Source organism: Mandrillus leucophaeus, unplaced genomic scaffold (genome assembly GCF_000951045.1).
Source record: "Mandrillus leucophaeus isolate KB7577 unplaced genomic scaffold, Mleu.le_1.0 Scaffold449, whole genome shotgun sequence".
NCBI classification, from domain to species: Eukaryota; Metazoa; Chordata; class Mammalia; order Primates; family Cercopithecidae; genus Mandrillus; species Mandrillus leucophaeus.
Window position 1 is genome coordinate 1,012,365 of NW_012104798.1, and position 14,691 is coordinate 1,027,055.

Consider the following 14,691-nt stretch of genomic DNA (forward strand, 5'->3'; position numbering starts at 1 on the left):
ATCATAAGTGGAGGATATTTGAGTTGATTTACATTTCCTGCACATCCTGTCAGATTTCTTAAATGTACTTTTTCTTTAAAATATACTGCTTTAACTTATTAAGCATTGTTGAAATTTCTTAACTATAGTAACTTTTTGACAAATGAATGAATAATGAAGATAGTATATGGTCCATGAGAGTTAACATTAAATGTTTCCTGAAATGAATAAGAATAGTTTAAAAATAAATTTACTTATAATAGAATTAGTTTACATGTACTCTCTCAGAGTCAGGTTTTTTATTTCACCAGCAAAAGCTGCTTTAGTGTAATTTTCATTATACATCTTGGGAGACATTTTTTGTGCTAGATCTAGCAAATGATTGAAGGATGAGTATGACAAAGCTTTACCCTGGAGAAGTTACTATACGGAGAATTTAGAGAAATAAGATCAACATCTAATTTTCTACTGTCTGTTAAGTTCCCTTAATGATTGACATACGGGTAGCATCCTGGCCTAGAAACTGGGCTAAATAAAATTATTTTAAATTATTATTAAAAACTATATTATACAGTTCTGAAATACATTATTACCCCTGAAGAGATCTGTTCTCTTTGCTAAATAAGCCGTGTTAATTACAGAGAGGAAAGTTTTGAAGAATTGTTGGCTGGGCTATTTTTTCTTTTCCCAGACGGAGTCTTGCTCTGTTGCCCAGTCTAAAGTGCAGTGGTGCAATCTCAACTCACTATAACCTCCGCCTCCTGGGTTCCAGTAATTCTCCTGCCTCAGCCTCCTGAGTAGCCGGGATTACAGGTGCGGACCACCATGCCCAGCTGGTTTTTTTTTTTTTTTTCTCTTGTATTTTTAGTAGAGATGAGATTTCACCACCTTGGCCAGGCTGGTCTCGAACTCCTGACCTCGTGATCTGCCTGCCTCGGCCCCCCAAAGTACCAGGATTATAGGCGTGAGCCACTGTGCCCTGTCTTGGCTGGACTATTAATTGCTTTCTACCTACCAAGAAATCTGGGCAATGGGATATCTCATCTAGGCTTATTTAGTCCTCAAAGCCTGCTTATCAAAATGGTGGAAGCCTGCTTATCAAAAAGGTGGATCATTTTGTCCCCAGATTAAGATTTCTGAAATTTTCTGACTCAAATCACTGCTAAAAATATTAATTTGTTAAAAATATTAATTTGTTTTACACTAAATGGATGTTGAGTATCTCTATTTAATTTTCCCCAAAGTTAGCTTTTTAAATTCAAGTTGGGCATGTCTACAACAAAATAATTTTAGATAGCAGTACATGGTGTTGCTGGCACACATAACTCTTGCTACTGTTGCTACCTTCTGCTAATGTAACTAGATTAGCTGCTTCTCTCTTTGAAATAGATAAAAATCTGAGTCCATTCTGGATATCATAGATGTACGAAAGAGGTGGCGAGGGTACTGGAGCTGATATTGAAGCCCATTTTTATTCCTACTGTAACTTGTAACAAACTTTTTTTTTTTTTAGAAGAAATAATTATTAATATTGATAGTAATGAAGGAGAAATTTAGGATGGCAATCTGGATAACTGGACCAGAATTCTAGTGTTGAATGTAATCAGTCAAACTCAAGAAAGATTTGAATAAATGTACTAATTTTATTCTCTTTGAATTAACTCAGCAAGGGAAGATATCAAAATAAGCAACCTAATAGATAAAAAATACGATTTAATTTCTTAAAAGTACACGACTTGAGGGCATGGGATACCTTTATATTTATATTTTTGTATCTCTCCATTCTCATTGCGTTCACTAGTAAATTGGCACAAACTAGGTGCTGGATAAAAAAATAGGAAAGATAGCACTTATTTGATTGCTTCTGGCAGGTAAATGCTTTTTAAATGTTAAGGGAGACCCAGATCACATAAAGAACAATGTAAGGAAGCAAAGAGAGAATTAAAAAACTGGTAGCAGATTTGTGTTCTGAGATGCTAGCCCGAGGTGTGCCCTTGCAGGCTGGATGAGATGGGTAATCTGTTCACTTCCAGATATCCCTACTGCATTTTTATGCCGAACAGTTACCATTCCAATAAAGGATGGAGACTCTGAGCTCCATTATCAAGAAATTGCATTTGTCAGCACTTAAGTGGCACATTTGAGGAAGGTTAAGATGAATGGACCTGAATGTTTATCATTACCAAATTTTGTAAATTCGATCCAATTCTGATTTTAAAAAGTACACATTTCCCATTTGTTCTTTATTTATAGAAACAGACACATTCTCTCTCCTCCTACAGACCATGAAGTGTGGCAGAGAGATTGATGATCTATAGCACAGGACAGATATAGCTGATGAGACTATGGGAGTCATCTCAGGGCAGCTTCATTAAGCTGGACCTGAAAGAAAAGTATATATGTTTTCTCCTCTTTTGCTAAACCAGGCCAGCCCTATTTGTTACATCCTCAAGGTTATAATCCCAGGCACCACAGCACAATAACACAGGCAGATGCCCAGTAAGATGCATTAGCCATTAACAGATGTGATCTTTGTGTGTAATAGGTGTAAAATGGGACACGTACATCATCAGAGCACTGCCATAGAGAAACCTCGTGAGATAAAAGTTTATCAGAATTCAAAATAGGAAGGTTCAAGAAAATATGCTATAAACGTAGGTATTTAGACGTTTCAAAGAAGGGAAATCAGTTTTCGGTTCCTATTTTCGTTTTCTAAGTGGTATGAAATGAGTTGCTTGAGTCTGTCAGAGAGCTTGGTCAGTGTCTATATACAGAAAGAGTGTTTTTCTTTACCTACAAACTAGTGAAGTAGCTATATTATATTATTAATGTTCTTGGGATATGAGAATTGATGGTTGTATACTGAGAAATATTTGACCTGATCTGACCTTGCGGTAAAGAAGCAAAGCCAAAGAGTTTGCTCAGTAGATAAGGGTAACGTTTTATGGATTTCTGTATCACTTTCAATATTTAGCATGGTGTCCTGCATAAGATGTTTTCTCAATAAGCATCTGGCATATTTTTAAATGGGGGAAAAAAAAAAAAACTTACCTTTCCAAATAAACAAACACAAAATGAAGTGTTTTTCAGCATTTCCTTATTGGAACACTGAGGCTAAATAATATAGCCAATTCCAGCAACTACTGAAACTTCAGAAAATATTTAACTCAGTTTTCAAAATATTTTCAAACTTCATATTTCAAAATATTTCAAAATATTTAACTCAATTCAAACTAGATTGAATAAGACTTGGTTAGACTAAATTGTTGTTCTGGGCTCAGTGGGCACTGCCTATTAACTAAAGAGAAAACAAAATCTTTAAAACTTTTTTTGAGATGAAAGTGCATTTAAGAAAGTTTTGAAACACTGGAGGATGAATACAAACCACATAATATCACTAGGCTGCCAAAGTATTCTCTCTAGTAAAAACAGACGGCAACTTACATTTCCCTTATTTGAGGCTCACAAGTATGTCAGCATCTATAATGACCTTGATATAAAGACCTTACACATCTCGAAGCAGAATTAAAAACAGAAGTCACTGTTACTAAGAGATCACGAAAATATAAAAATATACACAAAAAGCTACAAATCCAGCTCAGCCAAATCCAAGAGCTCTTCAGCATTGTGTATTTCCTTATGTTTCAAAGTAGTGTATGGGGGCAAAGAGGACCAAAGACCTATCCTTAAATAAAATCTTTCTATATGAAGTGAGTGTACAAAGTAAAATTGAAAACAGTAATAATAAAGACAGACAATTCTAAACAATATGGGGAGAGAAATTTCCATTCTATACATAATTTACCTTACGTAATTTTCTTTATAAAAAATTAGAATACAGAATTCCCATAAGAATTCTTCTGCCATGGGGAATGGCATCAACTATATCTGAACTATGTCACCGTAGTGACGATGGTTGGAATTAAATGATGCAAAATTTAAACCTGTCTTACAGGGCAGCCTTCAATATTTCTGGAGTATAGACATTTACCCATTCAGTGTTTTCCGATACATGGTTACATGTTATTCTCAAATGTCTATGTGAATGATACGACAGATATCATTGTTCCTGTTTCACAGAAGAAAAATAAAAGACTGGGAGGTATCCCAGAGTTTATAAATATTCATGCCGGGATGAGAAACCTGAACTTTCCCCCTTACCTACACAAACTAACCACCTGCCTTATGGGATAAAAGGTAGCCTAGTTCTCGGGGAGAATTTATTCATTAATTGTACAGGCCTTCATTCGGTGCTTTTTTCATGTCTAGATAAAATAGACGGCTTGGCTGCACTTGAATTTTGTGGGTACAGCTTTCCTTACATAAGGACAATTGTGCATAGTGAGCCGAAGAGACAGCAGGAGAGCAGAAGGAAAGCTTGTTTGGCATAAACCATGAATGAGAAATAAGCTATTGTGAGACAGAAAAGAAGCCGTGCCTGAAGAAGGCAGCAAGGCAGAAGGGACAGGCTCCAGCAGAGGCCCCCACCCCAAAGTGCATGCTTTGGGGCCAATGAGACATGGGTTTGCATCTGGGCCTCCACTTACAAGGTGCATATCCTTGAACAAGTGGTTTATCGTCGTTTCATAGAAGTTTTTGCCCACCTTTGTGCTGTTCACATAAACTACAGAGTTCTTTTAAATTAACAGCGCATCGACTAATGACGTACATTCTTCTTAAGAAAATTCCCCCAGGTGCTAGAAAAAATGGAAATTCTATTTCCAATTAAGTTTTGAATTAAAAATATAGAGAATGATTTGACTGCTTTTAAAAGCAAATTCAGTCAGCAGCAAATTCTTGGAAAATAAAAGGGAGCTTTTATAAACATAAGCATGAAATTTAGTCAACACATGAAACCACATGGTGATTTAAAACACTCCTACTGCCAAGATTGTTTCTAAGAGTATACACAACAATTTAAGGACATATTCCTGTGATGGAATAATTGCTATTATGTTTCTGAGATAGACTCAGCCCTTAGACATCCCTGACCAGGCCATCAATTGCTTAGTACTTGTAAAGAGAAAAGATGCCATTTGACCCAGGAAGGTATTAGATGCGTTAATCCCCAGAGAATAGCACATGTTATATTGTTACATTCTAAAATATGAAACCATTTTCTTTTCATGTTTTTCAACTTAACTCTGCACACTGTAAGACTAAGTCAGCAAACACAGTAAATCATCCAAGCAATGCAACAGAGGAAATGAAACCCATAGCAAGAGAAGACAGAAAGATCTGCTATATGATAACCTCTGTCTTTTTGTTGTTGTTGTTGTTGTCGTTGTTGAGAGCAAGTCTCACTCTGTTGCCCAGGCTGGAGTGCAGTCGCATAATCTCAGCTCACTGCAACCTCTGCCTCCTAGGTTCAAGTGATTCTCCTGCCTCAGCCTCCTAGGAGTGGCTGGGACTACAAGTGTGTGCCACAATGTCCTGCTCATTTTTGTATTTTTAGTAGAGACGGGTTTCACCATGTTGCCCAGGCTGGTCTCAAATTCCTGGGCTCAAAGGATCCACCTGCCTTGGCCTCCCAAAATCCTGGAATTACAGGAGTGAGTCACCATGCCCAGTCTATAATAACTTCTTTATTATCCTCATAATCCAATTGCAAATGCTTCAGATACAACTGGAACTATCAAGACAAGTACACATTGTGTTCCTTTTAGGACATTGTGCCTGCATTTCGTACTTGAAGACTTTTAGTAAGCTGAATAATTAACAATCTAATGTAATTAGTTAAAACTCTGAGTCTTTAAGATAAAATGTCATAAATATTCCATGATGATTTCCCAGACACAGCTATCACTCTAATAATTCTACGGCTTACTTTTATGGGTCCTGATGTATTTGGGGAGCTGGGTGGATCATATTGATGTCAATGATTAAATATGGCTTTTTGATGCTTAAACATACTGCCTAGTAGTCATGACATCCTGTAAGTCAACTTCTTAGGCTTTATAATATTTATTTCCTAAAGTGTTTCAATAAATGTATACACCTTCAAATATTTTTCATGTTTCACGTTACTAAAGATATCTGCTTAAAGTTATGGGAACAGTCTTTCTTACTTAAACATTTTTCTATCTGCAGCCTTATCTACAGTACTAAATAACTTATGTGGTTCATTCTAAAAGTAATACATGTTTGTGACATATTTAAAAAGTGGAAGCATACAGACAAGTAGAAAATTTAAAAAATTTATATTAGTCCCTTATTCTAGCCACCCCTTCTTCCCACTCAAAAAGTTTCTATTCGTTATCTTCTAACAATAGATAAATTGCATATCAGAGGCCCATTTTATAGTGTTTGGCATAGTGAGGTACAGATTAAAGATCTGAATGACTGATTTGACATATTGTTTTCAGATTTTATATTTTGTCAACATTCCTTTTTACCATGTACACACAGTGAAATCTACGTAACTTTACAAGAAAGAGGGAGACTAAAATGAAAATCGTAATAGACTTAAAAGGCAACTAACCTTTTTCCACCTCATTCAGATTAGCAGCTTGCAGCGACAAAGACAGAAGAGACAAAAGACTTTTTACATTGCAATACAACAGCAGAGCACAGGAAGCCAATGCGTAGCGTTCACAACAGAGAAGCAGGGGTGGGCGAGCGAGCTGAAGCAAGGCTTGGATTTCTTACCTACAGCCGGGCCACACGCACAAACATGGAGAAAATGAGGCAAAAGGTAAATGCTATCACAGGGAGCTAGAGGTCTGCGTCTAAACCAGGGGACGGAACAACCAGCACCTTTACTGTTTAAGATGGACACCGAATGGCTTGTGCATGGGCGTCAGAGATTTGGAAAACAAAGAGAAAATGGGTACACAATGGAAAATTTAAAGTGGTCTGAATATTTTCCACAAAATGTGTTCTAAGGCTTTACATGCCCAATTTGCATGGAGATATTCATTTTATGGAATTTAAGTAATCCCATTAAGTGAAAGGAGGGCCTAAAATGTGATCAACTGTGTCATACTTGTATGTGGTCCTGTAAGAATAAGAATTAATTAAGACACACAGTCTTGATATAGCAGATCCAGGGTTCTGACTACTGGGAAATACACAAAGGCACATTTTTGAATTAAACACCTAACACTAGAGCCTAAAAAAGGGGTCCATTTTTCTAAAAAACAGGGGTGCCATATTTATAGTTTTTATTTTTATAGGTGTTAGGTTTATGTAAGTTCAGGAATTCCTTGGACATTTAGCTCCAAGAAATGTCTTGTCTTTAGAAAGATGATCATGATTTTTAAAAAATAACCACACAAACAATCAAAACCAACAAAATCTCTCAAGCTACAATTAAAACCTTAGATTTAATTTTAAAATTGTTTGTTTTACAATTCCGAAGGCCTACTTTCTTAATGGTATAGGGATGTTAATTTAGATTCATAGGGAATTCAACTTTTCAAAGGTTAATCTTACCTAAAATATGCTAGTAATCGGCAGTCATGCATTACACAACTGGAAGCACAGATAATGAACTGGAGTATATGGAGAATGGTTTTGGTGACTAGGGTGGTGAAGTTACAGCAAGATTTAGATAATAGAAAAACAGTATTTGTCCTTACAGTTTATGCTGTCAATCCCCGAAGCAGGGAAGAGCAGAGAATTTTCTCCTCTAACAAATCAGTAACTACTTACTGTGCTATTTTGGTCGCACAGGTCTTAAATAAAGTTTAATAAATTCCCCATAGGTGGCTCATTTTATTTTAAATATTTCTAGTCATGTTTTGTAGTCTGTTCGTCACAACTTCTCTGTCAGATTGCTCACAGATCTCTGAATTTGTTTCCATTGACATTATGTCCGTTCTGACTCTTGATATAGGTGTCAAATATAAAAACTGTCACCATAATAATTTACAAGCCTTTTTTCTGTATGGCATTATTTGTTCCCATGAAACAGAGTTCACTTCTCATTGTATGCCTTTGGGATATAGAGTACAAAATTTTCAAAGGAAAAATGAACTTGTTACTAGGATGATTTTTAAACACTGACAACATTATTATGTTCCCTGAGCATAGCGGTGCTTCTGCTCCCAGATCTCATGCTCATTAATCAGATTCCAAACACAAATTTAAAACCATATAATCACATTATAAGAAAATTCCTCCTTAACTTCAGACTTGGATGAAGCAGGATATAAAACTCTAGAGCTTCATTCCTACTTCCCATAATTAAAGGTCACTTATGTGTCAATGATTTCAAAATCTGCAGATGGTTGTTTGAAATTTTGTAAATGAGCTCATTTCACGTGTGCACAAAAATACTACAATTAATAGATGAGTTATACATTTGCCCCATTTAGATATCTTCTCTCGTGCCAAATTGTCAAACTCTTCATGGCCCACAAGACCCACTCCGAAGATAAAATGGTCGTATCTTCATGTTTTGTATGCCATGTACTTTCTGTTTAGTATTTTTGTTGATCCTTTGCCCAAATTAAGGCAAACTGACATTTGCAATAGTTATAAGTAAAAAGACTAAAACAGTCCCAGTTCTTGTGGAGAGCCAAATGGCTCTTGACAGATACTCATGGCAAGTTCCCAGATGACAGCTTTTATAGATGTCACATTTTGGCTGAAGAACGGTTTGGCTAAGCTTTAGGTATTTATGATATGTTTCAAAGAAAGAGATCAGACATAGTTGGGGAAGTGAGGCTTCATAACACTTCTCCATGGAAACTGCTCTGAACTGACCCTTAGAATAGGAAAAAACGTGTGTTCAAGAGGAGCAGGTGTAGAGAGGGAGCTGGGGAAATGAAGGGTGAGCAGCTAAGACAAAGACCCAACAGAAATGGATAAGAATAAGGAATAGCAAATCAAAAGCCAAAGCAGGAGGACTCCTCCAAACCAACTCAAAAGAGTCCTCAACCACCTTCTAGAAATTTTATTGTCAAAAAGACATATAAGAACCTGATTGCAGTTGTGCTCCACAGCCTACGTTTTCATCAGGAAATATATATATATATATATATTCCTGGTTCTGTGCTTAGGAAGGTATTGGTTAGGCAAAGTTTGCTTGAAATGCTTGGATCCAATTTGTCTGGTCGGGAGAGTGGGTTGGTTTAAGGAGGCCTCCAAAATTAACTGGGTTCTTAAGCCCTTTCTACAATGATCAGGAAAATGATGGAAAAAGAGAATTATTCTATTCTAAGAAGGTACCAGGTAGCAGATTTTAGTGCAAACATTGGGCTTCTTGGACAAGTCTAAATCAGCCCATCCAATGAAGTTAAATTCTCAGGGTAGCTCAAAGGGTTCCAGAATTTGTGGTCACAGGCTAATGTCAAGTTTCTGAGGTGTGATAATATTGGTAATATTAGTGTGAAAGTCAAAGCTACATAACACCTACATTCTTTCTAGATACTCTAGAAACTTGCATGTAAAATATCAAATAATGCTAAAATTCCACCCACTAAGCAGACTAAAGTCTGTAGATAAGTCCTATAAGACTTGGTAATACAGCATGTTCAAATTTCTGCTGGAAACTTAGTATGCTATTACTGCTTTACATGATATCGGGTGCTTTATTGGTGCCAAAAAAATAAAAATTAAAAATAAGACCCTAGAAAAGGCAGCCTTCAGAGTCACTCAAACAGATTTGGGTTGCCAAAACAGAGCCTCATTATTCTACCTAGTATTTTCCCATCAAGAAAGGTACCTAGTAAAATTCAGTTTGGGTACTCCATAAAAGCTTCCATTTTAATCATTTTCCAAACAATCCCTGGGAAAATTTAATTATACAGATGTATGCCCATCTTTCATGTTGTGAGATGTTAACTCCAGTCACCTGCATTGTAATTTCATCCTTTGATTTTCTCACTAGGTATTAAATTATATGAAAATAGATATAATTAATGAAATGCACCCAGAAAATGAAAATAGCAACTTTAAGTAGAGTGACCAAAATTACTTCTCCATTTTTTTTCTTACAAATAAAATGTACAACATTCTTGTTTTTCCTTGTCAATGTTAAGTGATTTATTAAAGGAAAAGGGGCATATCTATGAAGTTTCTAATTCAGAGCCACAAAAAAAATTAAAAAAATCAATTCTGACAAAACAGACAAGTCATAAGCTTGATGTTGACTTTAGAGCAAATTGGTTTGAATAGGGAAGAAGTTTAGCAATTAATAGTCTAATGAGATGTGTCATCCAAATAAACAAAAGTGTTAGAAAAAAGGTGATAGTCTCATAAGACTATCCAAAGTGCTCAGTATCTTCCTGACTTTTAATTTGAGGGACATGGGTTACTAGAGGCAAACACTCACTAGCAAAGACATAAGTATGAAGATGAATGATCCCAAATGCTTAATTATGTGTTGGCTATTAAATAAATGTCCTCTTTTCACACAGGTACTGGGGGTTGGTTTGCACAGGGAAAATGGTTTGTACAAAAATGCCATTTAATTGTGGGACTAAAAGCTTTAGGACAATAGCTTCTTTTATTACTGGATAACATGGCTTTATAATAGATGCATGTGTTTGAACAGAGATTCCTGGGTCTTTTATTTGGTTAGCTGAAACTATCTTTGAGTCCTTACGTTATTTACATTACATCTGATTTTCAAGACACCTACCATTTATCAAATAATAAAATGATTTACTAAACATATATAACATAGTTCCAATGATGCTTTCAAACAGATATACAGATTGAAGGCAAACTATTTCCTGTTCTTTGTACCTGTATACTCAGGTGGGCAAAGGCATGTGTAGTTATTAATGCCATCGACACATGTAGAATTATTTTCACAGTCATTATCTTCACAATCATCAACGTTGAGTTCACAGTTTTCTCCTTCAAATCCATCAGCACAAATACACCTGAAAGCCAGAAGAAAAAGCAAAAAACATCTTTTTGCCGCATTTTCAAGTCATGTGGTCTAAATATTGAAAAAAGCATAATTACACTAATCAACCATAGAGCTTTTAACTACCAGAAACTGATTTTTTAAAATGCTTTTAAATGACATGTTGTAAACATCAATTTAAGGTAATATCCACCCAAGCAGAAACCATTCAAAAAATAAAATTTATGCTGGTTTTAAGAAGGCAAATGGTTCCATGGTCTTAAAAGTCAATAAACTCACTGTACTTGCAGGTCTAAAACACAAGCAGCTTTATTCCACAGCCCTAGATATCTTAATCTTGAGTTGAGCTCTAATAAAATAATTCAGACTTCTTTGCTCATAAATGAAGAGGAACTAGTTCTGATTTTTCAAATTACATATATATAATGTCCTTGATGTTTTAAAACAAAAATGAATCCGAAAATAAAATTTTTGTCTTCCTTGCAATTGCAAAATGTGAATGTTCTCTTTGTCTTAATAAATGCAATCCTTCCTCTGGCATAAAACAATCTTGAGTACGTATTGAATAATTTTTGAATAAGAGACAACTTCATAACAGAATGCAGAAGTCTATTTCTTCTAAAAAGTGAAATTCTAACAAGTTTCAGTAGTATATTAGCATTCTTATGTGATATTATTAGTGTCATTTAATAAAGAGCTCCAGTTCATAATTCATGAAGTACATCTGAAATAATTGTACCATATGATTAAAAAACTCCAGATTAAAATCATTCACAGCAAGTCTGTCTACTTATATTGTATCTCGGAAATAAATCATTAATTTTCTGTTTCAGTGGGACCTATATCTTATCATTACACACTCTGTTAAAGCAATAAGCAAAACAACAGATGAATATATGACTAGCAGTAGCAGACTAGTTGGCTATTAATTAGTATAATAGGGCCAATATTAATACTTTGTCTTGCCCTAATCTGACCTGATTAACCATAATGTGCATGTGTGTATGTTTGTAAATTAGTTTTGGTTTCGTAGCATCCTGAGCTGATAATACTGTAGTGTCTCCATTTAGTTTTTATATTGCAACATCTTCGAGAGGGACCCATACATAGTAAGTACTCTTTCTCCAGCATTCTTTGAAAAATACTGCTCTTTCATTTGAAAAGGAAAATGCATGTTGGCTTAGTGATCCTTGCTCCAATACTTCAGACACAGATGATCACAGACTGATGACCTACCAGAATCCATCTTCTTCTCCTTCTTTTAAGTGGCAAGTTCCTCCATGTTTACATGGGTTACTGATGCAGGCATGAATTGGGACATCACAGTCCTGCCCCTGGAGAAGAAGGGGGCAAGTAAAGTCAACTAAAGCAGTTCTCGGCACATAGAGAAAGCACAGTAGAATAATAAAGGCACACCAAGAAAAGGTACTCTTAAAGTGCTTTTACTTACCTTGAAACCATATGGACAGGTGCATCGGTAAAAGTCAACTGGATCACTATTACATGTGCCATCATTTTTACACGGATTTGATAGGCAGGGGTTACATTTAGCTAGAATATTGACATCCACAGGACCTGAAAATTAATTGAAATATATGAGCAACTGATGCTCTTCCAGTTTACTTATAATTACTTGTATGCCGTAACGTGACGGTAAATTTTGTATAAAATTATTATTGGTCACATATCTATATGTGTCTCTCATCCATGACAAGCCAGAAATCAGCATCATCCTATGATGTTCAATAATGCAACACGAGGCCTTCTCAACTGGATGTACTGTGAGCCTCTCTGAGGTCAGTGTGGGACTCTGAGTTGGTATCTGACGTTAATGGTGCCAGTGACGCAGAGTCCCCTCATGGGCTGACTAGTTTATTTGGATGTTTTTCTTGGCCATTGTCTGTACTTTAACCTCCTCCTGCTTCATAGAAATGCCTATTGTCAGTCCCAGAGAAGACTACGTGTGTGGCGTGGGGTGAGCAAATTTTATAAATAAGTAGAAATTCATCACTGTAATTAAAAACACAACACAATGCATCTGCCCAGGTAACACTGACTCAGTAGTACGACTTTTGTATAGGAGATACAAAACAGTGCCTCTTTATGCATATAGAAATAAACCAAAAGTGTAAGCTCCATTATAATCTCCCTCATTTCCTTTTGATTCGGTTTATTTGTTGGTTCATTTGCACAATACATGATGGGTGATGTTTCTGTATCTTCCTCTCCAAAAAGAAGACATCTTTGAAATGATCTTTACTTGCAATCTCATGTTTTGGAAGATATCTTTAAAAAACTTCAAGAGCCGTGCAAGGTCTCGATTAAACGCATATTTAGCCACAGCCATTTTCCTTTGTTCACACATACTTACTGGACAGATGACTAACAATGTGGAAATTGTACTGTCCTCAATAAAAGTATCTCAAAAAAAGCACAAAGTATGCTACTTTGTGCATTGTGTGTGAGAGTTCACCACAATGCCTTTTGGCAAGTGTGTCTGACAAGGACACTGATATCTTTATATGTAAAACACATACATTTCTTACCGTAAACATTAATTATATTTCACTCTGTAGTATAATCTCTCCTTAGTTTTTTGCCTTCACTGGAATAAGCAGCAATAATTCTAATTGCAAGTTTTATCACATGCAATTTCTAGCGAAGTTATCTGGATAATTGCATAGTAGCTCTGCACCCCCACCATTACTGCTCTAACCTTCTAAGGTACCTTCACCAAAAAGCTATATAACTTCTACTCACATAAACTACCTGCATCAAATTATTCTACAGATTAGAGCCCACATTTGAGTTGTTGATCTACTGAAAGAAACTCATGTATATAAGACAACATGAATAAATATGGTGACCACAGAGATTCATTGTGTCTCTTCATATTCTTTACTCTGGGAAATACTAGTACATATTCAAGTAATAGTATTGAATTAAAATCCATGAAAATGATAGTGCCCTGTAGTGTTTAGTTTTTCTATCAATTAAAAAACACCTGAAATGTATTGAAATTCTGGTTCTATTTTGCCATTAGGAGAAAGTTGACTGGTCCTAGGATGACCATATTAAAGGAAAGAGTTGGTGCTTACTTCTTCTAGTGACCTCTCAGTCACTACGAGAGACTGTGCCAGTGCTAATGTCCCCTACATTTTGTCTTGGTAACTAGAATAACTAAAGGAGTCTCTGTATCAATTTACAGCTGGGAAACTGCTGGCATTAATTCTGAAGTAAAGTGAGCTCCACAGAAATTTAATTTCTCTCCACCCCGCCCAATTTATTTATCAATTAAGGGCAAAAAACTTAGCTGTTCAGCACACTGCAGAAATGAATGGTGACAGTGAAAGCAGTTCGTTAAATGAGCATAATACCTAACGACAAATGGTTTTGAGCTTGCTAAAGTTATATATGCGTCAGCAAGAGGAAAGAAAATAGCTCATTGCTAGTGGATCCCTTAACCAGTTTACAGGAAAGAACCTAACTCAGAACAAAGGCGTAGGATGAAACGGTGAAGAAATGTATGCCAGCAAAACAGCAAGTCAGCAAATGCAACGACTCTAAGCATTTATCTGGCCACATCCCAAGGTCTTGAGAAAAAATGTATTTTGGCTTGTTACTATGCTTTCAACCTTGTAAGGCTATGGCTTAAATAAAAGGAGTTGAGGGTTGGCAGTTTGTAAGTTCATCCTGCGGAATGTGATACGTTCCAAAAATGATGTCTGAGTAATTAGATGAGAAATTAAGAGATTGTCTTAGGGAAGAAAATGGAATACACTTTGAAGAATTTAATCGAGTATACTGGCAGCATCACTGCCTGGCTGAAACAGTCCGTGTCCATTTTACCACATAGTGGAGATTTATATAATAAATGTCCACTGGACCAT

At 35.9% G+C, this 14,691-nt stretch overlaps 1 protein-coding gene across 4 annotated transcripts in view; it reads right to left on the minus strand.

Annotated features, from left to right (window-relative positions):
* The window catches only part of SLIT2 (slit homolog 2 (Drosophila)), a 362,556-nt gene that overhangs the window by 40,543 nt on the left and 307,322 nt on the right, over positions 1-14,691 (minus strand). For all 4 annotated transcript variants that reach the window (XM_011994270.1, XM_011994268.1, XM_011994269.1 and 1 more), the window contains 3 exons: positions 12,252-12,376; positions 12,038-12,135; positions 10,675-10,814 (listed from right to left, as the gene is read on the minus strand). In XM_011994270.1, coding sequence (XP_011849660.1) covers positions 10,675-10,814; positions 12,038-12,135; positions 12,252-12,376 — 363 coding nt within the window. The remainder of the gene's footprint in view (positions 1-10,674; positions 10,815-12,037; positions 12,136-12,251; positions 12,377-14,691) is intronic.